Source organism: Camelina sativa, chromosome 17 (assembly GCF_030686135.1).
Source record: "Camelina sativa cultivar CO46 ecotype springtype chromosome 17, ASM3068613v1".
Taxonomy (NCBI): Eukaryota; Viridiplantae; Streptophyta; class Magnoliopsida; order Brassicales; family Brassicaceae; genus Camelina; species Camelina sativa.
Genome location: NC_141896.1, coordinates 24,455,336 through 24,482,512, shown reverse-complemented (window position 1 = coordinate 24,482,512; position 27,177 = coordinate 24,455,336). Strand labels below are relative to the sequence as shown.

The 27,177-nt window shown below is 42.5% G+C and overlaps 1 protein-coding gene across 1 annotated transcript in view; it reads right to left on the bottom strand.

Annotated features, from left to right (window-relative positions):
- The window catches only part of LOC147924281 (uncharacterized), a 43,198-nt gene extending 20,603 nt beyond the window's left edge, over positions 1–22,595 (bottom strand). The window contains exons 1-3 of the mRNA XM_087496697.1: positions 21,884–22,595; positions 19,667–19,958; positions 14,194–14,771 (exon numbers count right to left, since the gene is read on the bottom strand). Of these exons, the coding sequence (XP_087352823.1) occupies positions 14,194–14,771; positions 19,667–19,958; positions 21,884–22,549 (1,536 nt within the window). The 5' untranslated portion in view covers positions 22,550–22,595. The remainder of the gene's footprint in view (positions 1–14,193; positions 14,772–19,666; positions 19,959–21,883) is intronic.
- Positions 22,596–27,177: the final 4,582 nt, after the last annotated feature.

The window sequence follows — 27,177 nt, the reverse complement described above, 5'->3', positions numbered from 1 at the left end:
AATATAGGAGAATACAAGGTCATATGACCGTTAGAGAGAAGAAGAAGGTGATAGAGACTTGTAGCCGTTTGTCTCGAGTAAAGGATGGTGAAAGCGACTCCTTCTTTCTTTCTCCTACCAAAGGCACGAGATTCTCCTTCCCTTCCATTCCTTGTGACCGTTAGATCCTCCCTTCTTTCCTTTCTTTGTGGCCATTAGATCCTTCTCCCTTTTCCTTGTGAGATATTTCCTTCTTCTTGGGCCTCTTCTTCTTATAAGGCCTTGGTTCTTCTTATAAGGCACTTATGGCCTTGCTGACTTCTCTCACTCTTCACACGGCCCATATGGCCTTACTCATTGTGTTCACGGCCTAACTGGCCGCTCACACACCACTAATGGCCTTACCGGCCACACTTCTTGTACTAGCAGCCTTACCGGCCACTCTCTTCTTCCTTGTGCAGCTCGGCCTCACCGGCCTCACTCTCTCTTCTCCTTCATATATACTAATACTCCCCCGCACGTTTGATCTGCAGGGCACCATGGGGACCCAAGATCAAGCGTGGACACGTGAGGACTACCTCATTAAAAACCTTAACAAAGAAAACCACTTGGGAGAAAACTTTGTTAAGTAAAAAGAGTGTAGTCTCCACGTTCCTTGATGTCGCAATGATCTTGGTTTGTCAAGAACCAGCTCTCTTCTCTTTAAGCCTTTGAACCGCTACACTTCCTTAGCCCTCCTTGCCTTTAGCACATTCCTTATGATCTCCATCCTTGTTCCTTTAGAATTCCTTTGAGGCTCTCATAGTCTCCTTTACCCTTAAACAAGTGATAAAGAAGAAAAGAATAAGTGTTTGCTATGAGGAATATCAAAGAAAAATTCTAAAAGTGTGACAATTTAAGAAGAATCATATTAAAGACTAAAGACTAGTAATGAAGCTAAGGTAATGAATTTATGAATTAAAATAGAGAAGGGTTTAGAGCACAGCCTTTATGGTGTTTTGATGGATAGGAAGGAGAGAGTTGATCACAGTTGCGGTTTGGAATTCCTCCTTGAGACCGCTCCTCTAACCATGGTTTTAAACCCGGTCAGTTTTATTTGTCAGACTGACACATGCCCACTGAATCGGACATAACTTTCGAACGGCTGCTCGGATTGGTATGATTCCACTTCCACTGGCAAGATGACTCTGTGGTCTCGAACTTTAATGAAGAACGCGGAAGCCGAATCGCAGTGGAAGGGTTTCGTCCGAGTCGATCTTTGAGACGCTTCGGCTGAGCTTTAAGTAAAGACTTTTGCTTGTGGCCGAGCAGAATCTGTGAGGTACGGTCTGAAGTCACTTGATCTCCCCCGTAACCTTTACTTGATGATGGGCTGAAACCTCATCACCTCAGTTGAAGCCTTGTGCATCACCGTTCTTGTGCACATCCAATCAACAGTTGAAACCTTGTGCATCACCTTTCCTAAAGACCATTGTGCACATCCGATCAACAACTTGGCACTAACACACATGCTCTTGGACTGATTCATCACCTTCCACCAGCTTAACAAAGACTTGGTGGCCCTTGGTTCTAACTCCAGGCATTGTGCTGCGCTCTTACATGGCTATCTTGTAGCCTTCAACCTCGCCACTTCTTCTCCTTGAGATAGTGAGCGAGCTCCACACAATCTTCAATGCTGAAACTGAAACCAAAAATCAATGGAACAGATTCTAAACAAGAGATTGTTAGAGATTAGAGTATAGAGAATATTACTGAAATTAAATAGAGAATTTAGAGAATTAATAAGAGTATATATGGAGAATAGAAAGTGAGAGTATAAGGGAGAGTATTGGCGGTAGTATAAGATGAATGGAGAGTAGAATAGAGAATCTGCTCAAGAGTTCTTATGGACAGAGTTTAACTCTGTTTTCTTGAGTTGAAAGAAGCTTTGACAGCCAAGAACATCCAAGAAGACAATCTCTTTTGGTGCTTTAATGGCTGAAACACAATGGACCTTATGGAAAATTAGTTTCTCCAAAGGTTTAACAACAAAACTCCTTGTAGAATCACTTAAACAAGTGTTCTTCAAGAGATTAAGGCTTTAGATCCACGAAGATAACATATAGAAGATGTTTTTCGTGGTCCCAAGCAAAGAAGAAACAACAAAAGCCTTTGGAACAACCTATTGTCCAACGGTTAAAAGAATGCATCTTTGAACAGCTTTAGTCTAGTTGACCAAGCGGACATGAGATGCGAAAATTAAGATCTCTCTCTTCTTCAAGCTTGAATCTGGACACACCATAGGGCCAGAAACAAAGCTTTCTCAACATTGAGAAGAAGAAGTAGCGATTTAGTAATTAAGCCTTTAAAGGAAATTTAACAAAAGCAAATTAAACCTTTAGAGGAAAATTAACTAAATCCTAAGAGAGCTAAATCCTAAGAATTTCGTGGCTCATACAAGCACACAAGAACCGTGAATCCTCACCATGAACAACACAATTTGCTCAATGGTTCATCACTTCCCACACATCCCAAAATAAACAAAGCTATTACCAAATCGGTAAAGCTTAAGGATGGGGCTTGTAAAATCGATTTCTTTCCACACACTTGGTCTACAAATTCTAACAAGACAAGAGACCAAGCTTACTCAACAATGAGCTGCTAGAGAATCGATTTAATCAACAAAAGCAAAATTAAAGCTTTAAAGAAACTAAGCTAAGCGATTTAACACCTAAGCAAAGTCTAAAACTTTAACTAAGCTAACTCCTAAGAAAATGACTTTGAGAATGAGTTTAAATCACCAAGAACAGAACCTGCTCTGATACCATGTTGGGATTTATGAGACAAAGCTCACAAGAGAGGGTAGACAAACACTTGGTGAATGAATCCCCCTTTACCCACAACAAACTAACTCATTCTCAAGGGGGAGGAGAGAACATCAACTTGTGATGAACTCCCCATAAACAAGCTAGATAGAACCCAAATACTAGAGAGTAAGCGGATCCTAACTAGGAGAAGCACTAGTTTGAGACTTATCCTCTTCTAGTATCACAACACTTAGAGTTTGTGTACTTAGGAGAAGGAGGATTAAGAATCAGTAATCTAGGCTAAGTAAAGCAGTAAATAAGAAGACTTTAGGTGAGATTTGGGAAGAGAATAGGCTGCCTTAAGGGCAGCCTCTAACCGATTCCCTAAACTATCTACATTGAAGCTAAGAACAAGAACACAAGGTAAAAGAGGGGAAATCGGATTCTCTTCTTATTGAATAATATTGTGATACATATGAGATGAAATACAAAGCTTAATATAGGAGAATACAAGGTCATATGACCGTTAGAGAGAAGAAGAAGGTGATAGAGACTTGTAGCCGTTTGTCTCGAGTAAAGGATGGTGAAAGCGACTCCTTCTTTCTTTCTCCTACCAAAGGCACGAGATTCTCCTTCCCTTCCATTCCTTGTGACCGTTAGATCCTCCCTTCTTTCCTTTCTTTGTGGCCATTAGATCCTTCTCCCTTTTCCTTGTGAGATATTTCCTTCTTCTTGGGCCTCTTCTTCTTATAAGGCCTTGGTTCTTCTTATAAGGCACTTATGGCCTTGCTGACTTCTCTCACTTTTCACACGGCCCATATGGCCTTACTCATTGTGTTCACGGCCTAACTGGCCGCTCACACACCACTAATGGCCTTACCGGCCACACTTCTTGTACTAGCAGCCTTACCGGCCACTCTCTTCTTCCTTGTGCAGCTCGGCCTCACCGGCCTCACTCTCTCTTCTCCTTCATATATACTAATAACTAAGTATAAGAGTTTGAGATAGATGTGGAGAGTTTAAAAGCCACTTATAACCATTTTGTCCCAAAACAGGTTAAAACCAAGAAAACATTGCTTAGAAGCTGTAAACAGCTATGTTAGTGTTTATGGGGTTAAAATGTGTCTTAATCCAATGCAACTAACTAATTATAAGAGTTTGAGATAGATGTGGAGAGTTTAAAAGCCACTTATACCCATTTTGTCCCAAAATAGGCTAAAGTCAAGAAAACATTGCTTAGAAGCTGTAAACAGCTATGTTAGTGTTTCTGGGGTTAAAATGTATCTTAATCCAATGCAACTAACTAATTATAAGAGTTTGAGATAGATGTGGAGAGTTTAAAAGCCACTTATACCCATTTTGTCCCAAAACAGGCTAAAACCAAGAAAACATTGCTTAGAAGTTGTAAACAGCTATGTTAGTGTTTCTGGGGTTAAAATGTGTCTTAATCCAATGCAACTAACTAATTATAAGAGTTTGAGATAGATGTGAAGAGTTTAAAAGCCACTTATACCCATTTTGTCCCAAAACAGGCTAACAGCAAGAAAACATTGCTTAGTAGCTATAAACAGCTATGTTAGTGTTTATGGGGTTAAAATGTGTCTTAATCCAATGCAACTAACTAAGTATAAGAGTTTGAGATAGATGTGGAGAGTTTAAAAGCCACTTATAACCATTTTGTCCCAAAACAGGTTAAAACCAAGAAAACATTGCTTAGAAGCTGTAAACAGCTATGTTAGTGTTTATGGGGTTAAAATGTGTCTTAATCCAATGCAACTAACTAATGATAAGAGTTTGAGATAGATGTGGAGAGTTTAAAAGCCACTTATACCCATTTTGTCCCAAAACAGGCTAAAACCAAGAAAACATTGCTTAGAAGTTGTAAACTGCTATGTTAGTGTTTCTGGGGTTAAAATGTGTCTTAATCCAATGCAACTAACTAATTATAAGAGTTTGAGATAGATGTGAAGAGTTTAAAAGCCACTTATACCCATTTTGTCCCAAAACAGGCTAACAGCAAGAAAACATTGCTTAGTAGCTGTAAACAGCTATGTTAGTGTTTATGGGGTTAAAATGTGGCTTAATCCAATGCAACTAACTAAGTATAAGAGTTTGAGATAGATGTGGAGAGTTTAAAAGCCACTTATAACCATTTTGTCCCAAAACAGGTTAAAACCAAGAAAACATTGCTTAGAATCTGTAAACAGCTATGTTAGTGTTTATGGGGTTAAAATGTGTCTTAATTCAATGCAACTAACTAATTATAAGAGTTTGAGATAGATGTGGAGAGTTTAAAAGCCACTTATACCCATTTTGTCCCAAAACAGGCTAACAGCAAGAAAACATTGCTTAGTAGCTGTAAACAGCTATGTTAGTGTTTATGGGGTTAAAATGTGTCTTAATCCAATGTAACTAACTAAGTATAAGAGTTTGAGATAGATGTGGAGAGTTTAAAAGCCACTTATACCCATTTTGTCCCAAAACAGGCTAAAACCAAGAAAACATTGCTTAGAAGTTGTAAACATCTATGTTAGTGTTTCTGGGGTTAAAATGTGTCTTAATCCAATGCAACTAACTAAGTATAAGAGTTTGAGATAGATGTGGAGAGTTTAAAAGCCACTTATAACCATTTTGTCCCAAAATAGGCTAAAACCAAGAAAACATTGCTTAGAAGCTGTATACAGCTATGTTAGTGTTTATGGGGTTAAAATGTGTCTTAATCCAATGCAACTAACTAATTATAAGAGTTTGAGATAGATGTGAAGAGTTTAAAAGCCACTTATACCCATTTTGTCCCAAAACAGGCTAACAGCAAGAAAACATTGCTTAGTAGCTATAAACAGCTATGTTAGTGTTTATGGGGTTAAAATGTGTCTTAATCCAATGCAACTAACTAAGTATAAGAGTTTGAGATAGATGTGGAGAGTTTAAAAGCCACTTATAACTATTTTGTCCCAAAACAGGTTAAAACCAAGAAAACATTGCTTAGAAGCTGTAAACAGCTATGTTAGTGTTTATGGGGTTAAAATGTGTCTTAATCCAATGCAACTAACTAATTATAAGAGTTTGAGATAGATGTGGAGAGTTTAAAAGCCACTTATACCCATTTTGTCCCAAAACAGGCTAAAACCAAGAAAACATTGCTTAGAAGTGGTAAATGTAAGTTTGAGAGTAGAGTAATCAAGAGATTATGGAAGAGAGTGAAATCGTGTAAAGAGTGAGGAGAGTGAACGATTGAGAGAGAGAGTGTTGGAGAAAGAGAATAAACTCTTTTCTTACTTCTATTAGTATGATACTTACAAACTATTTAAAGACATATACAAATAGGATATTCTCTTAGGATCCTATGCACACTAATATGAGGAGAAAGCGACATCTCCTTATTCTAACATGTGATCTCCTCTTCTCTCTTACAACTTGCTCCAACGGCTACAAAGGAAGGATCGAGATGAATGACGACCGTTGGAGGATCTCTTTGGTGGATTGGGCTCATGAAGACTTCTATTTGAGGATGGCCCGTTGGTTGGTCGTACGGACGTCCGTACGGTCGTACGGACAAGTGTGTGTGCCGGTTCATACTCCCCCTCAAGCTTGACTTGGGGAACTAGTCAAGCTTGACAACATAGGCACCCACCTCATTAAAAAAACCTTAGTATAGAAAAACCTCTTGGGAAAACTATACTTAAGGGAAAAAGAGTGTAGGCGCCAAAACAAAGCAAGTCATGGCCGAGTGAGGTTTAGGAGGCCAAGCTTAGGATGGATGTATTCACACACTTGGGGGCTCGCAGCTTTAGTCAGGACGTCTGCAAGTTGTTCTTTGCTTTCGGTATGGCAAGGTAAGACAACTCCAAGCTTGATTTGTTCTCGGACCTTATGGCAATCCACTTCAATGTGCTTGGTCCGCTCATGGAACACTGAATTGGTTGCTATATGAATGGCTGCTTCGTTATCACAGTGCATGGTGATCGGCTTTGTTGATTCTATTCCAAGATCCTTGAGTAACATCTTCAGCCACATTAGCTCCGTCGTTAGCTTCCTCATAGCTCTATACTCGGATTCGGCACTTGAGAGTGAGACGACCTTTTGCTTCTTGCTCTTCCATGTGACCAGGTTCCCTCCAAGGAACGTGCAATAGCCTGTGGTTGAGCGTCGGTCCCCACGATCTCCGGCATAGTCAGCGTCGCAGTAGCCTACCAACTCAGTGCTCTTGTTGCGTCCCATCCATATGCCTTGGCCGGGTGAGCCCTTGATGTACTTGAGGATCCGTGTCAGCATGTTCCAATGGTGCACGGTGGGGTTCTTCATATGCTGGCTTACCTGGTTCACGGCAAAGCAAATGTCAGGCCGTGTGATAGTCAAATAAATGAGCTTACCGACTAGCCGCCGGTAGAGGCTAACGTCCTCGAATGGAGCGGTGTCAAGCTCCCCCTGTCCTCCATCCTTGTAATTCTCTTCTAGGGGCGTTGTTACTGCCTTAGCTCCTAGTTTTCCTGTTTCACTCAATAAGTCTAGTGCATACTTTCTTTGAGACAACAATAACCCTTCATTTGATCTATAAACTTCTATCCCAAGAAAGTATTTCAACTCTCCAAGATCTTTAATATCAAAAACTGATTTCAAGAATGTTTTAGAGTCTTGAATACCTACCGAGTCACTTCCAGTGATGATGATATCATCAACATACACTAGAATGACTACTATACCTTTGGCGCTTGGTAAGGTGAACAAGGTGTGGTCAGCTTCGGATTTGCGAAAGCCTTTGTCAAGGAGTGTGGTGCTAAGCTTGTGATACCAAGCCCTTGGTGACTGCTTCAAGCCATAGATAGCTTTGTTGAGTTTCAAGACCTTTCCCGGACCAATAGTATCCTCCAAACCCGGTGGTGGTCGCATATACACTTCATCCTCCAGTTCTCCTTGCAAGAAGGCGTTCTTCACGTCCATTTGCCAAAGTTCCCAGTCGAGGTTGGTGGCGAGAGAGAGTACAACTCGAACCGTGTGAAGCTTAGCCACCGGAGCAAACGTATCAAGATAGTCCTCCCCATACGTTTGCGTGAACCCTCGTGCGACTAGGCGGGCTTTGTGGCGTTCAATCTCCCCATTGCTCTTATATTTGATTGTGAAGATATACCGAGAGGTGACAGCCTTCTTGCCCTTGGGTAAGTCAGCCTCGTCCCATGTATGATTTTGCACCATGGCCGTATTCTCGGCATCCACTGCATCTCTCCATACTTTGTGCTGCTTAGCCTCATCATAGGTCTTGGGGATCCAATCCTCATCAATATGGCCAAGAAACACTTGATGCTCTATCGGAAAATGAGCCAAGGTGCACACGGCCTGAATCGGATGAGCAACGGCCATGTTGTTGTAGTACACACGGGTGTTCTTCCAATGAGCCAACGGATACCTAATACGTTGGCTGCGCCGAAGAGGAACTATAGCCCCAGCTTCGGAGTTGGCTCGTCCTGGAGTAACGATCTCCTCAAGCTGTTCAGCCGTCTCCTCGGTTGTTTCGGCCGTGTTGTCCGCGAGTGACTCGGGTGCTTCCTCATGCTGCTCAGTATGGTCATCGGCATGTGTAGCAGGCTCAGGCTCAGTAAATGGCTCAGGTTGCTCTGGTGATGCTGGTCTGGCTGACTCGGTAGTGATCCGATCGTTTTCAAGACCTAGTCGCTCAAGGATTACTCGGAGGTTGCGCGTCCGATCAGATGGTGAATCAGAGAGGTTACGGAGCTCATCCCAATTCTTCTCATCGTAAAAACCTTGTGTCTCCATGAACTTGACATCACGAGATACTAGAACCCTCCTTGTTGTAGGTTCATAGCACTTATACCCCTTCTGTGTGGTAGAGTAGCCAAGAAACATAGCCTTTGTACTCTTTGCATCAAGCTTGTCTCTTAGCTCACCTGGTCGCAACACATAGCACACACAACCAAACACTCGTAAGTGATCAAATGTAGGTTTGTCATTCGTTAATACCTCAAATGGAGACACATCCTTTAGGATCTTTGTTGGTGTGCGGTTAATAAGATAACAAGCGGCTAGCACAGCATCTCCCCAAAACCTCTTTGGAACCCTTGTGTGAAACATCATAGACCTTGCTACTTCCATGAGATGCCTATTCTTTCTCTCAGCCACTCCATTTTGTTGTGGTGTGTAAGGACAGCTAGTTTGATGAAGAATTCCATGTTTGGCTAGATATTGCTTAAAGGCATGGCTTGTGTACTCTCCACCATTATCTGATCTCAAAATTTTAATCTTGGCATGAAAGTGGTTAGTGACATAATTTTGAAAATTAGTAAAGGCCTCAAGGACTCTATCCTTAGAGGGAAGTAAAGTTATCCAAGTATATTTTGATTTTTCATCAATAAAAGTCACAAAATACTTTTGATTATCTCTAGATAAGCAAGGAGATGTCCAAACATCAGAATGAATTAAATCAAAACATTTTTCATAAATAGTAATAGATTTAGGAAAAACAGCCTTGCAATGTTTACCAAGAATACAAGCCTCACACTCATCATTTTGAAAAGAAACATTAGGAAATATTAAAGATAAAGCTCTTGTGTGAGGGTGTCCTAGCCTAGCATGTAAAATAGAATCACTAGGTTTCATAATAACCGAATTAAAACAAGATGCATTAGAAGATAAGTTCAAGTCCTCAAGCACATAGAGGTCATCCTTGGATCCTCCTTGACCAAGAACCTTACTTGTCTCAATATCCTGAAAATGAACATTGTTAGGACCAAATATAGCATAACAATTTAAATCAGTAGTGGCTCTCTTAACTGATAGCAAGTTAGAAGTAAAGTTTGGCATATAAAATGCCTTAGTCTCCTTATCAAATAGTTTCAAGTTTCCAATGCCTTTAACTGGTACTTTCTCACCATTTGCTATTATCACATTACCATTAGCAGGTTTAATATCACTAATTAGCCTAGAATCACTAATCATGTGATGGGATGCACCAGAATCAACTATGAGGGGTTTAATTTTGTTTGAGGCAAGAAACGCCTTACCGGTGGCCTCTTTGATGGCTTTGATGAGCGCATCAAGGTCGGACCGCCTTACCAGCTCGGACGATGCTGCAGCAAGAGCAGTTCCACTGGTCACTTGTTGAGGTTGCTCAGAGATTGATGACTCCCCCATGGCTACTGCTTGATGAGCTCTCGGTGGTCCTCCGCGGTTTGGTCGTCCACCTCGGATGGTACCCGGCGGTGGTGCTAGATGAGGGTGTAGAATCCAGCAGCGGCTCTTGAAGTGACCAAGCTTCTTACAATGCTCACAAAATGGCGGGTTGTTCTTGTCCTCCGGCTTGTAGTAGCCCTTGTTTGCTGATGCCGTCTCAGCTTTGTTAGCGGTCACAAGTTCTCCCTTGCCGCCAAACAATCCCATGGAGCCATGCTCCTTTTGAATTTGGTTACAGACATCATCAAGGCTAGGGAGCTTGTCCGACCGTAGAATATGCTTGATAAGGTCATTGTAGGAGGGGTTCAAGGTCAAGAGAAGGCCGAACACCTTATCTTGTTCACGCCTCTCATTCAGAATGGCCGGATCTATAGTCGCCGGCCGGAGCATCTCTAGTTCAGCCCAAAGGGACCTAAACTTCCCAAAGTGCTTGGTGAACTCCATGTCTTCTTGGTTGAGGTTGTTGATGGCCCTCTTAATCTCAAAAATTCGGTTTACATTTGTAACATTCCCAAAAACATTCTTGAGAGTGTCCCACAAGTCTTTTGCTGTCTCGCAATAAGAGTAAGCTTCAAGTATAGGTGCATCTAGGGAGTTTTGAATGATAGCTAGGACTCCCTGATCTTCTTGAAACCACTTGTTCTTCTCATCGACAAGATCCTTGCCGTCTTTGGTGGTCTCGCCACTAGGAGCTTCGCTCGTCTCAACATGGGACCAAAGTCCTCGGCCGCATAGGGCTGTCTTTGTGGTTCTAGCCCACAGTAAGTAATTCTCTCCCTTGAGAGTAACTGGAACAATGAGAGTTTTGGTAGTTTCCATGGAAAAAGATGAAGAGACCGTTGGTTAAAGCTATTGTCCAACGGTTAAAGAAAGAAGATTCAAGAACAAGAAATTTCAAGAACAAGAAAGAGAATGCGGAAGGGAGTGATGGAGATTTGAGGCAAGAACAGAATCAAATCTGCTCTGATACCATGTAAGTTTGAGAGTAGAGTAATCAAGAGATTATGGAAGAGAGTGAAATCGTGTAAAGAGTGAGGAGAGTGAACGATTGAGAGAGAGAGTGTTGGAGAAAGAGAATAAACTCTTTTCTTACTTCTATTAGTATGATACTTACAAACTATTTAAAGACATATACAAATAGGATATTCTCTTAGGATCCTATGCACACTAATATGAGGAGAAAGCGACATCTCCTTATTCTAACATGTGATCTCCTCTTCTCTCTTACAACTTGCTCCAACGGCTACAAAGGAAGGATCGAGATGAATGACGACCGTTGGAGGATCTCTTTGGTGGATTGGGCTCATGAAGACTTCTATTTGAGGATGGCCCGTTGGTTGGTCGTACGGACGTCCGTACGGTCGTACGGACAAGTGTGTGTGCCGGTTCATAGTAAACAGCTATGTTAGTGTTTCTGGGGTTAAAATGTGTCTTAATCCAATGCAACTAACTAATTATAAGAGTTTGAGATAGATGTGAAGAGTTTAAAAGCCACTTATACCCATTTTGTCCCAAAACAGGCTAACAGCAAGAAAACATTGCTTAGTAGCTGTAAACAGCTATGTTAGTGTTTATGGGGTTAAAATGTGTCTTAATCCAATGCAACTAACTAAGTATAAGAGTGTGAGATAGATGTGGAGAGTTTAAAAGCCATTTATAACCATTTTGTCCCAAAACAGGTTAAAACCAAGAAAACATTGCTTAGAAGCTGTAAACAGCTATGTTAGTGTTTATGGGGTTAAAATGTGTCTTAATCCAATGCAACTAACTAATTATAAGAGTTTGAGATAGATGTGGAGAGTTTAAAAGCCACTTATACCCATTTTGTCCCAAAATAGGCTAAAGTCAAGAAAACATTGCTTAGAAGCTGTAAACAGCTATGTTAGTGTTTCTGGGGTTAAAATGTATCTTAATCCAATGCAACTAACTAATTATAAGAGTTTGAGATAGATGTGGAGAGTTTAAAAGCCACTTATACCCATTTTGTCCCAAAACAGGCTAAAACCAAGAAAACATTGCTTAGAAGTTGTAAACAGCTATGTTAGTGTTTCTGGGGTTAAAATGTGTCTTAATCCAATGCAACTAACTAATTATAAGAGTTTGAGATAGATGTGAAGAGTTTAAAAGCCACTTATACCCATTTTGTCCCAAAACAGGCTAACAGCAAGAAAACATTGCTTAGTAGCTATAAACAGCTATGTGTAAGTTTAGAAACGAGAGAGTGTAGAGATCGAGTGAGTTTGAGAGTGTTCGCACGAGAGAGTAGAAGAGAGTATGGAAGTGTAAGAGAGAGAGTATAGAAGAAGAATCAAACTTCTTACTTGAAAAAGAACCTAGATACATCCTAATTATAGACAAAGTAAACAGCATATTCCTATGGGATCCTATACACGCTTTACATGACTGAAAGTGACATCCTTCCTTCTTAACATAACATGTGACTTGTGAGTTGAAATATCTTCCCACTTGCACACAAACTCCAACGGTCGGTAGGAGAAGGATCTAGAGACTTGGTTGTCTCATACAAGCCTTAGAAGACTTCAAGTGGGCTTCTACACGAGATGGTATGGTTGGCCCGATGAGAGAGAACGGTCGTTGACTTGTACGGACGTTGACTTGTACGGACATGGTGATCAAGATCCCAAATTATACTCCCCCTCAAGCTTTAGTCATTGGACCCTATGACATAAGCTTGAACCATTGATCACCTACCTCATTAAAAACCTTAGTATATAAAACCACTTGGGAAAAATTATACTTAAGGGAAAAAGAGCGTAGGATCTCAAGGTTTGGTGAGGTCCATGAGTCCTAGCCGAGGGTGAATGTATTCGCACACTTGTGGGCTGGCCGCCTTTGTGAAAATGTCGGCTAGTTGCTCTTTGCTGTCTGTATGACATGGGAGTGTGACGCCTAGCTGAATCTGCTCTCGCACCTTGTGGCAATCGACCTCTATGTGTTTTGTTCTCTCGTGAAACACGGAATTGGTGGCTATGTGGATGGCTGCTTCGTTATCACAATGCATAGTGATAGGCTTTGATGATTCAACTCCAAGATCCTTCAATAGTGCCTTAAGCCACATGAGCTCGGTTGTTAACTTCCTCATGGCTCTATACTCGGACTCCGCACTAGATAACGAGACAACCTTTTGTTTCTTGCTCTTCCATGTGACTAAGTTTCCTCCCAAGAACGTGCAGTATCCGGTGGTTGAGCGACGATCCCCATGGTCTCCGGCGTAATCAGCGTCACAATATCCTATCAACTCGGTGCTCTTGTTCCTTCCCATCCATATGCCTTGTCCCGGAGCTCCCTTGATGTACTTAAGGATTCGGTTCACCATGTTCCAGTGGTGTCTAGTTGGGTTTTGCATGTGTTGGCTTACCTGGTTCACAGCAAAACAAAGATCAGGCCTAGTGATAGTTAAATATATGAGCTTACCCACTAGACGCCTATATCGCGTGACATCTTCGAATGGAGGCTCCCCCTTTCCGGCTGTCTTGTAGTTTTCTTCAAGAGGTGTGGTCACTGCTTTTGATCCAAGTTTTCCTGCTTCACTTAAGAGGTCAAGAGCATACTTTCTTTGTGATAAAAACAATCCTTCATCAGACCTATACACTTCTATACCAAGAAAATACTTAAGTTCTCCAAGGTCTTTAATATCAAAAACTGACTTAAGAAACTCTTTAGCTTCTTGAATACCTACCTTGTCACTTCCAGATATGATGATATCATCAACATATACTAGAATGACCACTATACCTTTGTCACTTGGTAGTGTGAAGAGAGTATGATCCGATTCTGATTTGCGAAAACCTTTCCCAAGTAAGGTTGTGCTCAACTTGTGGTACCATGCTCTAGGCGATTGTTTAAGGCCATATATTGCCTTGTTGAGCTTCAGCACCTTTCCCGGGCCTATGGTGTCCTCTAGACCAGGCGGTGGCCGCATGTAGACCTCATCTTCAAGTTCTCCTTGCAAGAACGCATTCTTCACATCCATTTGCCATAGATCCCAATCCAAGTTTGTGGCCAAGGAGAGAACAACTCGAACTGTGTGTAATTTGGCCACCGGAGCAAACGTATCTTTGTAATCCTCCCCATACGTTTGCGTAAAACCACGAGCTACAAGTCTGGCCTTGTAGCGTTCAATCTCCCCATTGCTCTTATACTTGATAGTGAAGATATACCGAGACGTCACAGCCTTCTTGCCCTTGGGTAAGTCTGATTCGTCCCATGTGTGATTTTGCACCATGGCCGTGTTCTCGGCATCAACTGCGTCTCGCCACACCTTGTGGTCCTTGGCCTCATCATATGTCTTGGGAACCCAATGCTGGTCAATTTGGCCAAGGAACACTTGATGTTCCATCGGAAAGTGTGCCAGCGTGCATACAGCTTGAATTGGGTGTGCGACGACCATGTTGTTGTAGTACACTCTAGTGTTCTTCCAGTTAGATGGGGGAAACTTGAGACGTTGGCTACGTCGAAGAGGAACTATAGTTCCCGCCTCTGAGCTAGCTCTGCCTAGTGTAATAATTTCTTCAAGCTGCTCAGCCGGTTCCTCGGATGGCACATCATTGTTGTCTCCGGGTAGTTCGGTCGAATCCGTGGGCAACTCAGTTTCGTCGTTGGTATGAGAAGTGGGTGGATCAAGGTCGGGCTCAGGGAATGGCTCAGGTTGTTCTGGTGATGCTTGACTGGCCGGCGCGTTGGTGATCCGATCATTCTCAATACCTAGCCTCTCAAGGATCACCCGGAGGTTGCGTGTCCGATCGGAAGAAGAGGTCGAGAGATTGCGAAGTTCATCCCAGTTCTTCTCATCATAAAATCCTTGTGACTCCACAAACTTGACATCACGAGACACAAGAACTCTTCTTGTCTCCGAGTCATAGCACTTATATCCTTTTTGAGTTGTAGAATAGCCGATAAACATTGCCTTAGTACTCTTAGCATCAAGCTTGTCTCTTAGTTCACCTGGTCGCAACACATAGCAAACACAACCAAATACTCGTAAATGATCAAAGTTAGGCTTTTCATTGTTCAATACCTCAAATGGAGACAAGTCGTTGAGTATTTTTGTTGGTGTGCGGTTGATAAGATAACAAGCTGTGAGCACGGCATCTCCCCAAAAGCGTTTTGGAACTCTTGTATGGAACATCATGGACCTTGCTACCTCCATGAGATGCCTATTCTTCCTTTCAGCCACCCCATTTTGTTGTGGTGTGTATGGACAGCTAGTTTGATGAAGAATTCCATGTTCGGCTAGATATTGCTTAAAGGCATGGCTTGTGTATTCTCCACCATTATCTGATCTCAAAATTTTAATCTTGGCATGATAGTGGTTAGTAACATAATTTTGAAAGCTAGTAAAAGCTTCAAGAACTCTATCCTTAGAAGGAAGCAAAGTTATCCAAGTATATTTTGATTTTTCATCAATAAAAGTCACAAAATACTTTTGATTTTCTCTAGATAAGCAAGGGGATGTCCAAACATCAGAATGAACCAAATCAAAACATTTTTCATAAATAGTAATAGATTTAGGAAAAACAGCCTTGCAATGTTTACCAAGAATACAAGCCTCACACCCATCATTTTGAAAAGAAATATTAGGGAACATTAAAGCTAAAGCTCTAGTGTGAGGATGTCCTAGCCTAGCATGTAAAATAGAATCACTAGGTTTAACAACAACCGAATTAAAACAAGAAGCAGATAAATTCAAGTCCTCAAGCATATAGAGATCATGTAAGACTTTGTAGAATAAAGAAGAGAATCAAGAGATTGATGAGAGATATCGGTAGACAAAGAGAATGAGGAAGAAGAAAAGATTAGGTTATTGTTCCATAAGAATATCGGTTACAATGTAGGCTAATGCCTATTTATATCATGAGAAACTCTAGGGCTACACCCTTTACAAACCGCACAGCTAAGTGATAGGGACAGGAAGAGAGAAGAGACTAATCCCAAGGTTGATAGCGACCCGTCTTAGTCTCCTTAAACCAAACATCACCCGTGACTCTTCTTGCTCCACTTGCGCTTTCCCTCCAACGGCTATCTTGGGAATTCTAGAGTCTTCTAATGGGCTTAGGATGAGCAGGCCTCCTCTCCATTCCTTATCACTAGAAGACTCGGCCATTTCACCACACTTGTACGGACAGCCCATATTCAATACTCGTACGGACGGCCATGGCTGCCTTAGGCTTATTCTTTTGATCAATACTCCCCCTCAAGCTTAGCCTAATGAAATGGCTAAGCTTGGAACCCGTGAAGCAGCACCTCATTAAAAACCTTGACTTAGAAAACCTCATGGGACAAAACCAAGTCGAGGGAAAAAGAGTGTGCTGTCCACGGATTAGAGAAGCTTGATCATGGCCGTGTAATGTCTACAAGTCCAAGTTTGCTATAGATGTGATCACAAACCTTGGAGCTTGCAGACTTGGTGAAGATGTCAGCTAGCTGATCTTGACTCCTTGTGTGGCATGGTAACACCACTCCTTCTTCAATCTTCTCTCTCACCTTGTGGCAATCGCTTTCTATGTGCTTGGTCCTCTCATGAAAGACCGAGTTTGTGGCAATGTGGATGGCCGCTTCATTGTCGCAATGCATGGTCATGGGCTGCTTTGTTTCGATGCCTAAGTCCTTGAGTAGACCCTTCAGCCATGTCATCTCGTTAGTGAGCTTCCTCATAGCTCTATACTCGGCCTCGGCGCTAGAGCATGAAACCACCTTTTGTTTCTTAGACCTCCATGTAACCAAGTTGCCTCCAACAAACGTGCAGTACCCAGTGGTGGATCTCCTATCCAGCGTGTCGCCATTGTAATCCGCATCACAATAGCCAACGATTTCGGTGTTGTCATTCTTGCCCATCCAAATACCTTGACCCGGACTGCCCTTGAGATAGCTTAGGATCCTTTCGACTTGACTCCATTGGTACTTGCTTGGTGCCTTCATATGTTGGCTAACCTGATTCACAGCATAGGATATGTCAGGTCGTGTGATAGTAAGGTATATCAGCTTACCTACAAGCCGGCGGTAGCGTGTGACGTCTAAGAATGGCTCGTCCATTGGTTCCTTAGGTCGGCCTTCTTTTGCCCGTAAGCTCTCCCCCTTTCGCTTGAGCTGGTAATCTTCATCAAGGGGCGTAGCAACCGGAGACACACCAAGCTTGCCAGTCTCCTCTAACAAGTCAAGAGTAAACTTGCGTTGTGAGAGGAAGAGTCCTTCCGGTGAGCGACAAATCTCAATACCAAGAAAGTATTTGAGTTCCCCAAGGTCCTTGATGTCAAATACCGACTTGAGAGAGTCCTTGGTGTCCTGAATGGCCGCCTTATCATCACCAGTCACGATGATGTCGTCGACGTATATGAGCACCACCACCCAACCAATAGAGGTGCGACGCGTGAAGAGAGTATGATCAGCCTCCGATCGCGTAAAACCATCAGTCTTGAGAGTGGAGCTTAGTTTGTGGTACCACGCTCGTGGGGACTGCTTAAGGCCATAGATGGCCTTACGTAGCCTCAAGACTTTTCCGGGTGTAACCATGTCTTCAAGGCCGGGAGGAGGCGTCATGTACACTTCTTCATCAAGTTCACCTTGAAGGAAGGCGTTCTTCACATCCATCTGCCATAAGTCCCATGAGAGGTTGACAGCAAGAGACAGCACAACCCGAACCGTATGGAGCTTGGCCACGGGTGCAAAGGTGTCCGTGTAGTCCGCGCCATAGGTTTGGGTGAAGCCACGGGCCACTAACCTGGCTTTATGCCGTTCAATGTCACCATTGCTCAAATACTTTATGGTAAACACCCATTTGGAGCTAACTGCCCGCTTGCCTTGAGGAAGATCCGATTCGTCCCACGTATGATTCCGGATCATGGCGCCAGTTTCATTCTTGACCGCATCTAACCAAACTTGATGTTCCTTAGCTTCATCATATGTCTGCGGGATCCAATTGGCGTCCACTTGGCCGAAGAAAGCTTGGTGATCAGCAGGTAACAGCTCAAGGGAACAAACGGACTGAATGGGATGAGCGACAGCTTGGCTGTTGTAATAGACACGCTTGTTCTTCCAAGTGGAGGGATCTGATCGAGGTCTGGTGCTCCGACGCAGGACTGGTGCCGGAAGTGGATCCACGCTAGGCAACACGGTGGGCGTACCGTCCGTAGGAGCCGTCTCCGTGTTTTCCTCGGTAGAGGCCGCCGCCGGAGCATGCGTGTCCGTTGTAGGGCCAGGGACGGGAACACCGGTTATGGGTAGGCCAGACCCGAGAGATTCACCATCTTGGGCTGAACCATTGTCATTTGCATCTCCTTGGTCAGACCCACCATCGGTAGAAATTTGACTTAGTGTTGGCCGCACGGCACCCGTTGGTGGAGATGGGTTGCCAAGGTGATCAAGAAGGAACCGTAGACTCGAAGCTCGGTCATTAGGTGAGTGAGAGAGATCTTTAAGGCTGTTCCAATCCCTCTTGTCATGGTAGCCCATATGTTCTAGAAACCGGACGTCTCGAGAGACATATAGTCGACTTGTGGCCGGATCATAACATTTGTACCCCTTTTGTGTGGTGGAGTAGCCAATGAACATACACTTTGTACTTTTGGCATCCAGCTTACTCCTTTGTTCTCCTGGTACTAACACAAAACAAACACAGCCGAAAACTCGTAAGTGATCAAGAGATGGTTTAAATTTGTTTAGTACTTCAAATGGAGATAAGTCATGAAGAACTCTAGTTGGTGTTCGGTTGATTAGGTAGCATGCAGTCATCACGGCATCACCCCAATATCGTTTAGGAACACTCGAATGGAACATGATTGCCCGCGCCACTTCCATGAGGTGCCGGTTCTTCCTCTCGGCCACACCATTTTGTTGTGGCGTGTAGGGACAACTAGTTTGATGGAGAATGCCATGCTTGGAGAGATGTTCTTTGAACTTGCAACTTGTGTATTCCCCCCCATTATCAGACCTAAGTACCTTAAGTTTAGCATTGAAGTGATTAGTCACATAATTTTGAAAATTGATAAAGGCATCAAATACTCTATCTTTAGATGGCAACAAGGTAATCCAAGTGTATTTTGATTTTTCATCAATAAAAGTCACAAAATACTTGTTATTATCTCTAGATAGGCATGGTGATGTCCAAACATCTGAGTGAACCAAATCAAAACAATTCTCATAAATAGTAGTTGACTTAGGAAAGATAGACTTGCAATGTTTTCCAAGAATACAAGGTTCACAAGTAGAATTATCAAAAGAAATATTAGGAAACATCAACCCTAAAGCACGTGAATGTGGGTGGCCTAGCCTAGCATGCCACACCGTATTCGAATCAACAACAAAACAAGACTTAGTAGAGGATAAATTTGGATCGGTTTTCTCTAGGACATAGAGATCTCCACTCCCTTGCCCTTCTCCAAGAACCTTTCCAGTCTCAATATCCTGAAAATAAACATTGTTAGGACCAAAGATTGCATAACAATTCAAATCATTTGTGGCCCTCTTAACCGATAGTAAATTGGAGGTAAAGGTAGGCATAAAGAAAGCTTTTGAGGTTTTATCAAATAGTTTCAAGTCCCCTATTCCCTTTACTGGTATTTGTTCTCCATTTGCAATAACAACATTTCCTAAGGCCGGTTTTATGTTGTCAATTAAACTAGGGTTACTAATCATATGATGTGAGGCTCCCGAGTCAATAACAAGCGATTTGCTAGGCCTAGAAGTAAAGAAAGAGATACCGGACTCCTTGAGTGAAGCAATGGAGCGGATGAGAGCCTCAAGGTCTGACTTCCTCACCACATCTCCGTAGGCTGCGGTCATGGCCACCTCATCTCCCTGCTTTGATGATCCGGCTCCTTTATCGCTAACCGCTTCCTTTGAGAGGTTGGCTTTGAACTTGGCCGGCTTGAGATGAGGATGGAGAACCCAGCACTTGTCTTTCAGATGACCCCGCTTCTTGCAGTGGTCGCACACCAACAACTTCCTCTCCTCTTGCTTGTACATTCCTTTGTTGGCCGAAGCAAGCTCCCCCTTACCGCTAAACAAGTCAAGGGATCCTTGCTCTTTCTGAATTTGGGAGCAAATATCCTCAAAGGAGGGGAGCTTCTCTGCCCTTAGGATGTGCTTCAAGAGGTCGTTGAAGGACGGGTTCAAGGTAAGTAGGAGTCCGAAGACTTTGTCTTGCTCCTTTCTTTCGTTTAGCACACTTGCCTCAAGTGTACTTGGCCGCAACATGTCAAGCTCGGACCATAGTGCACGGAACTTACCAAGATGCTTAGTGAACTCCACATCATCTTGGTTAAGATCATTTATGGCCTTCTTGACCTCAAAGACTCTAGTCATGTTAGAGACATTACCATACACGCCTTTAAGTGTTTCCCACAGTTCCTTGGCCGTCTCGCAATATGAGTAGGCCTCAAGGATAGGCGTGTCCAGAGAGTTTTGGAGAACAGATAGGACAACTTGGTCTTCCTGGAACCATTTGGCCTTCCTCTCGCTCTCTTCCTCCGCTTCCGCCTCGGAAGCGTCCTCTCCTTTGGGGTTTTTCTTTGGGACATAGTCGGACTCGACATGACTCCAAAGGCCACGACCTCCAAGGGCGGTTCTTGTGGTTCTTGTCCACAGCAAGTAGTTTGTCCCCTTTAGGACAACCGGTGAAACAATGGGCTTGGCGTTTTCCATGGTCGGATTTCTATGGACCGATGGGTAAAGCTTTTACCCGGAGAATAAATGGGATGCGAGTAAGAAGAAACGAAGATAAGGAGACTAGAGTGTAGAAATGAGTAGGAGAATGAGATTAGACTGTAGAGAATCGAAGAACTTGCTCTGATACCATGTAAGACTTTGTAGAATAAAGAAGAGAATCAAGAGATTGATGAGAGATATCGGTAGACAAAGAGAATGAGGAAGAAGAAAAGATTAGGTTATTGTTCCATAAGAATATCGGTTACAATGTAGGCTAATGCCTATTTATATCATGAGAAACTCTAGGGCTACACCCTTTACAAACCGCACAGCTAAGTGATAGGGACAGGAAGAGAGAAGAGACTAATCCCAAGGTTGATAGCGACCCGTCTTAGTCTCCTTAAACCAAACATCACCCGTGACTCTTCTTGCTCCACTTGCGCTTTCCCTCCAACGGCTATCTTGGGAATTCTAGAGTCTTCTAATGGGCTTAGGATGAGCAGGCCTCCTCTCCATTCCTTATCACTAGAAGACTCGGCCATTTCACCACACTTGTACGGACAGCCCATATTCAATACTCGTACGGACGGCCATGGCTGCCTTAGGCTTATTCTTTTGATCAATAGATCACCCTTGGAACCTCCTTGACCAAGGACCTTACTTGTCTCAATATCCTGAAAATGAACCTTGTTAGGACCAAATATTGCATAACAATTCAAATCAGTAGTGGCTCTCTTAACTGATAGCAAGTTGGAAGTAAAATTTGGCATATAGAACGCTTTAGTATCTTTATCAAATAATTTCAAGTTTCCAATGCCTTTAACTGGCACTTTCTCACCATTTGCTATCACAACATTACCACTAGCCGGTTTAATATCACTCATTAACCTAGAATCACTAATCATGTGGTGAGAAGCACCGGAATCAACTATGAGCGGTTTAGTTTGATTCAAGGCAAGATAAGAGTTACCGGAATTTTCTTTGAGGGCCTTAATGAGCGCATCAAGATCAGACTTCCTCACGAGGTCCGACGAGGCAGCCAGGGCAGTTCCATTCATATCCGGAGCTCGAGGGTTCAGTTCAGCAACCAATGGCTCCACACTCGCTTGATGAGCTCTTGGTGCTCCACGGTGGTTCATTGGTCGGTTTACTCGGAGGTGTGGGTGGAGAATCCAACACTCATTCTTGAAATGGCCCGGCTTCTTGCAGTGGTGACACACTGGTTCTTTCTTGTTATCTCCTCGATAGTAGCCCTTGTTTGCGGTCGCTACATCAGCTTGGTTGGCGGTTACAAGCTCCCCCTTGTTACCAAACAACCCCATGGAACCATGCTCCTTTTGAATCTGACTACACACTTCCTCCAGGCTGGGAAGCTTGTCCGACCTCAAGATATGCTTGATAAGATCGTTGTAAGATGGATTCAGCGTAAGGAGGAGGCCGAACACCTTGTCTTGTTCACGCCTCTCATTCAAGATTGCCGGATCAAGAGTCGCTGGCCTAAGCATCTCAAGCTCAGCCCAAAGGGACCTAAACTTCCCAAAGTGTTTGGTGAACTCCATGTCTTCTTGGCTTAGGTTGTTGATGGCTCTCTTGATCTCAAAGACTCGGCTTAAATTGGTAGTGTTACCAAAGACGTTTTGCAAGGTATCCCATAGATCCTTGGCCGTTTCACAATACGAGTAGGCCTCGAGTATTGGAGCATCGAGAGAGTTTTGTATGATGGCGAGAACACTTTGGTCTTCTTGAAACCACTTTTCTTCACCACTTGTGGCCACAACTTTGCCGTCTTCAGTCGGCTCGCCCTTCGGAGCTTCACTTGTTGTCACATGGGTCCAAAGCCCTCGGCCACATAGCGCCGTCTTTGTGGTCCTTGCCCACAACAAATAGTTCTCTCCTTTGAGAGTAACTGGAACAACCAAGGTTTTGGTGCTTTCCATGGAGTTTTGTCCAATGGTCAATAAGTTTACCCAACGGTTAAAGAAAAAAACTCAAGAGATTGAATGAACGAGTTGCGGAAGAAAGTAGAGTGAATGAAGAGTTTAACGAGAGGAACCACAAGGCTCTGATACCATGTAAGTTTAGAAACGAGAGAGTGTAGAGATCGAGTGAGTTTGAGAGTGTTCGCACGAGAGAGTAGAAGAGAGTATGGAAGTGTAAGAGAGAGAGTATAGAAGAAGAATCAAACTTCTTACTTGAAAAAGAACCTAGATACATCCTAATTATAGACAAAGTAAACAGCATATTCCTATGGGATCCTATACACGCTTTACATGACTGAAAGTGACATCCTTCCTTCTTAACATAACATGTGACTTGTGAGTTGAAATATCTTCCCACTTGCACACAAACTCCAACGGTCGGTAGGAGAAGGATCTAGAGACTTGGTTGTCTCATACAAGCCTTAGAAGACTTCAAGTGGGCTTCTACACGAGATGGTATGGTTGGCCCGATGAGAGAGAACGGTCGTTGACTTGTACGGACGTTGACTTGTACGGACATGGTGATCAAGATCCCAAATTATACTATGTTAGTGTTTATGGGGTTAAAATGTGTCTTAATCCAATGCAACTAACTAAGTATAAGAGTTTGAGATAGATGTGGAGAGTTTAAAAGCCACTTATAACTATTTTGTCCCAAAACAGGTTAAAACCAAGAAAACATTGCTTAGAAGCTGTAAACAGCTATGTTAGTGTTTATGGGGTTAAAATGTGTCTTAATCCAATGCAACTAACTAATTATAAGAGTTTGAGATAGATGTGGAGAGTTTAAAAGCCACTTATACCCATTTTGTCCCAAAACAGGCTAAAACCAAGAAAACATTGCTTAGAAGTTGTAAACAGCTATGTTAGTGTTTCTGGGGTTAAAATGTGTCTTAATCCAATGCAACTAACTAATTATAAGAGTTTGAGATAGATGTGAAGAGTTTAAAAGCCACTTATACCCATTTTGTCCCAAAACAGGCTAACAGCAAGAAAACATTGCTTAGTAGCTGTAAACAGCTATGTTAGTGTTTATGGGGTTAAAATGTGTCTTAATCCAATGCAACTAACTAAGTATAAGAGTTTGAGATAGATGTGGAGAGTTTAAAAGCCACTTATAACCATTTTGTCCCAAAACAGGTTAAAACCAAGAAAACATTGCTTAGAAGCTGTAAACAGCTATGTTAGTGTTTATGGGGTTAAAATGTGTCTTAATCCAATGCAACTAACTAATTATAAGAGTTTGAGATAGATGTGGAGAGTTTAAAAGCCACTTATACCCATTTTGTCCCAAAACAGGCTAAAACCAAGAAAAAATGCTTAGAAGTTGTAAACATCTACGTTAGTGTTTCTGGGGTTAAAATGTGTCTTAATCCAATGCAACTAACTAAGTATAAGAGTTTGAGATAGATGTGGAGAGTTTAAAAGCCACTTATAACCATTTTGTCCCAAAACAGGCTAAAACCAAGAAAACATTGCTTAGAAGCTGTAAACAGCTATGTTAGTGTTTATGGGGTTAAAATGTGTCTTAATCTAATGCAACTAACTAATTATAAGAGTTTGAGATAGATGTGGAGAGTTTAAAAGCCACTTATACCCATTTTGTCCCAAAATAGGCTAAAATCAAGAAAACATTGCTTAGAAGCTGTAAACTGCTATGTTAGTGTTTCTGGGGTTAAAATGTATCTTAATCCAATGCAACTAACTAGTTATAAGAGTTTGAGATAGATGTGGAGTGTTTAAAAACCACTTATACCCATTTTGTCCCAAAACAGGCTAACAGCAAGAAAACATTGCTTAGTAGCTGTAAACAGCTATGTTAGTGTTTATGGGGTTAAAATGTGTCTTAATCCAATGCAACTAACTAAGTATAAGAGTTTGAGATAGATGTGGAGAGTTTAAAAGCCACTTATAACCATTTTGTCCCAAAACAGGTTAAAACCAAGAAAACATTGCTTAGAAGCTGTAAACAGCTATGTTAGTGTTTATGGGGTTAAAATGTTGTTGGGATTTATGAGACAAAGCTCACAAGAGAGGGTAGACAAACACTTGGTGAATGAATCCCCCTTTACCCACAACAAACTAACTCATTCTCAAGGGGGAGGAGAGAACATCAACTTGTGATGAACTCCCCATAAACAAGCTAGATAGAACCCAAATACTAGAGAGTAAGCGGATCCTAACTAGGAGAAGCACTAGTTTGAGACTTATCCTCTTCTAGTATCACAACACTTAGAGTTTGTGTACTTAGGAGAAGGAGGATTAAGAATCAGTAATCTAGGCTAAGTAAATCAGTAAATAAGAAGAGTTTAGGTGGATTTGAGAAGAGAATAGGCTGCCTTAAGGGCAGCCCCTAACCGCTAATCCTAAACTCTCTACATTGTTAATATGAAACAAGAACACAAGTATAGAGAGGAAATCGGTTTCTCTTCTATTGAATAATATTGTGATTTTTTTGTTGTTGTTTTTACATATGAGAGTGTATACAAAGCTTAATATAGAGATACAAATGCCATATGACCGTTGGAGAGAAGAAGAGAGTGATGAAAGTGACATTCTCGATTTGGTGTTGGTGAGAGTGACCTTTCCTTCCTTCACCAACCAAGGGCACATGTGATCTTCCCATAAGCCTCTCTCTCTTGTAGGGCCTCGCTTTCCTCCTCTCAAACTCGGCCTCTCTATCTACTGGACCGAGCGCAGGCCTAAGGGCCGAGACCGTACGGACGGGCCTTCTCTTCATTGTACGGACGGGCCTTCTCTTCATCGTACGGACGGGCCTGTACGGACGGGCCTGTACGGACGGGCCTGTACGGACGGGCCTTCTCTTCAATGTGTTCACGGCCTAACTGGCCGCTCACCGGACATGGGTCCGTTCACGGACACGGTACATGGTACCGGACACGGTACATGGTCGCTCACGGACACGGACATGGCCTTACCGGCCTTTACATGGCCTTTCCAGCCTTTCTTCTCTTCTTCCAAGGCTCGGCCTTACCGGCCTCTCCTCTCTCCTCCTTGGTACATTCTAATACTCCCCCGCACGCTTGATCGGTGGGACACCATGGGGACCAAAGATCAAGGGTGGAGTAGTGTAGTCTACCTCATTAAAAAAACCTCAACAAAGAAAACCTCTTGGGATAAAACTTTGTTAAAGGGAAAAAGAGTATAGCCTCCACTATCCATGATGTCCCTTGACCTTGGTTTAAAAAGAACCAGCTCTCTTCTCTTCATTATTTGAACCGCTACTTCTCCTTAGCCCACCTTGCCTTTGGCACCTTCCTTATGATCTCCATCCTTGCACCTTTAGAATTTCTTTGAGGCTCTCATAGTCTCCTTTACCCTTTAAACAAGTGATAAAGAAGAAAAGTGTAAGTGTATGCTATGAGGAATATCAAAGACAATTTCTATAAGTGTGACAATTTAAGAAAAATCATATGGAAGTGTAAAGACTAGCAATGGAACTAAAAATAATTAGGAATTTAAAGAGAGTAGGGTTTAGAGCACAGCCTTTTGGTGTTTTTATGAATAGGAGGGAGAGAGGTTGATCATTGTTGCGGTTTTGACCTCTCTTCTTGAGACCGCTACTGACTGATATATGCCCACTGAATCGGGCATAACTTTTGATCGGCTACTCGGAATGGTATGATTTCACTTCCACTGGCAAGATAACTCTGTGGTCTAGAACTTTGGTGAAGAACGCGGAAGCTGAATCGCAGTGGAAGGGTTTCGTCCGAGTCGATCTTTGAGACGTCTCGGCAGAGATTTGCTTGTTGCCGAGAACAGAGAATGTGAGGGGCGGTGAGTATAATGTCTATCTCCCCCGTACCCTTGACTTGATGATGAGCTGACATCTCATCATTTTCCTTGAAACCTTGTGCTTGACCTTCCTCAAAGTCTGGTGCACATCCGATCAACTACTTGGCGCTAACACACATGCTCTTGGGCTGATTCATCACCTTCCACCAGCTTAACAAAGACTTGGTGGCCCTTGGTTCTAACTCCAGGCATTGTGCTGCGCCTTCTCATGGCTTCTTTGTAGCCTTCAACCTCGCCATTTCTTCTTGAGATAGCAAGTGAGCTCCACACAATCTTCAAGGTTGAAACTGAAACCAAATTCAATGGAACAGATTCTAAACAAGAGATTGTTAGAGATTAGAGTATAGAGTGTAGAGTGTAGAGTGTAAATGGAGAATAGAGAATAAGTAACCAAGAGTATAAGAGAGTATGGGGGGGGTAGTATAAGATGAGTGTAGAGTAGAATTGGGCTCAAGAGTTCCAATGGACAGAGTTATACTCTGTTTTCTTGAGTTTGAGACATCTTTGACAGCCAAGAACAACCAACAAGACAATCTCTTTTGGTGTTTTAATGGCTGAAACACATGGATCGTTTGGAAAATTAATTTCTCCAACGGTTTAGACAAATTTCATGGTAGAATCACTTAAACAAAGTGTTCTCCAAGATCTTAAGGCTTTAGATCCACGAAAATAACATATAGGAGATGATTTTCGTGGTCCCAAGCAAAGAAGAAACAAAAGGCCTTTGGAACACCCTATTGTCCATCGGTTAAAAGAATGCATCCTTGGAC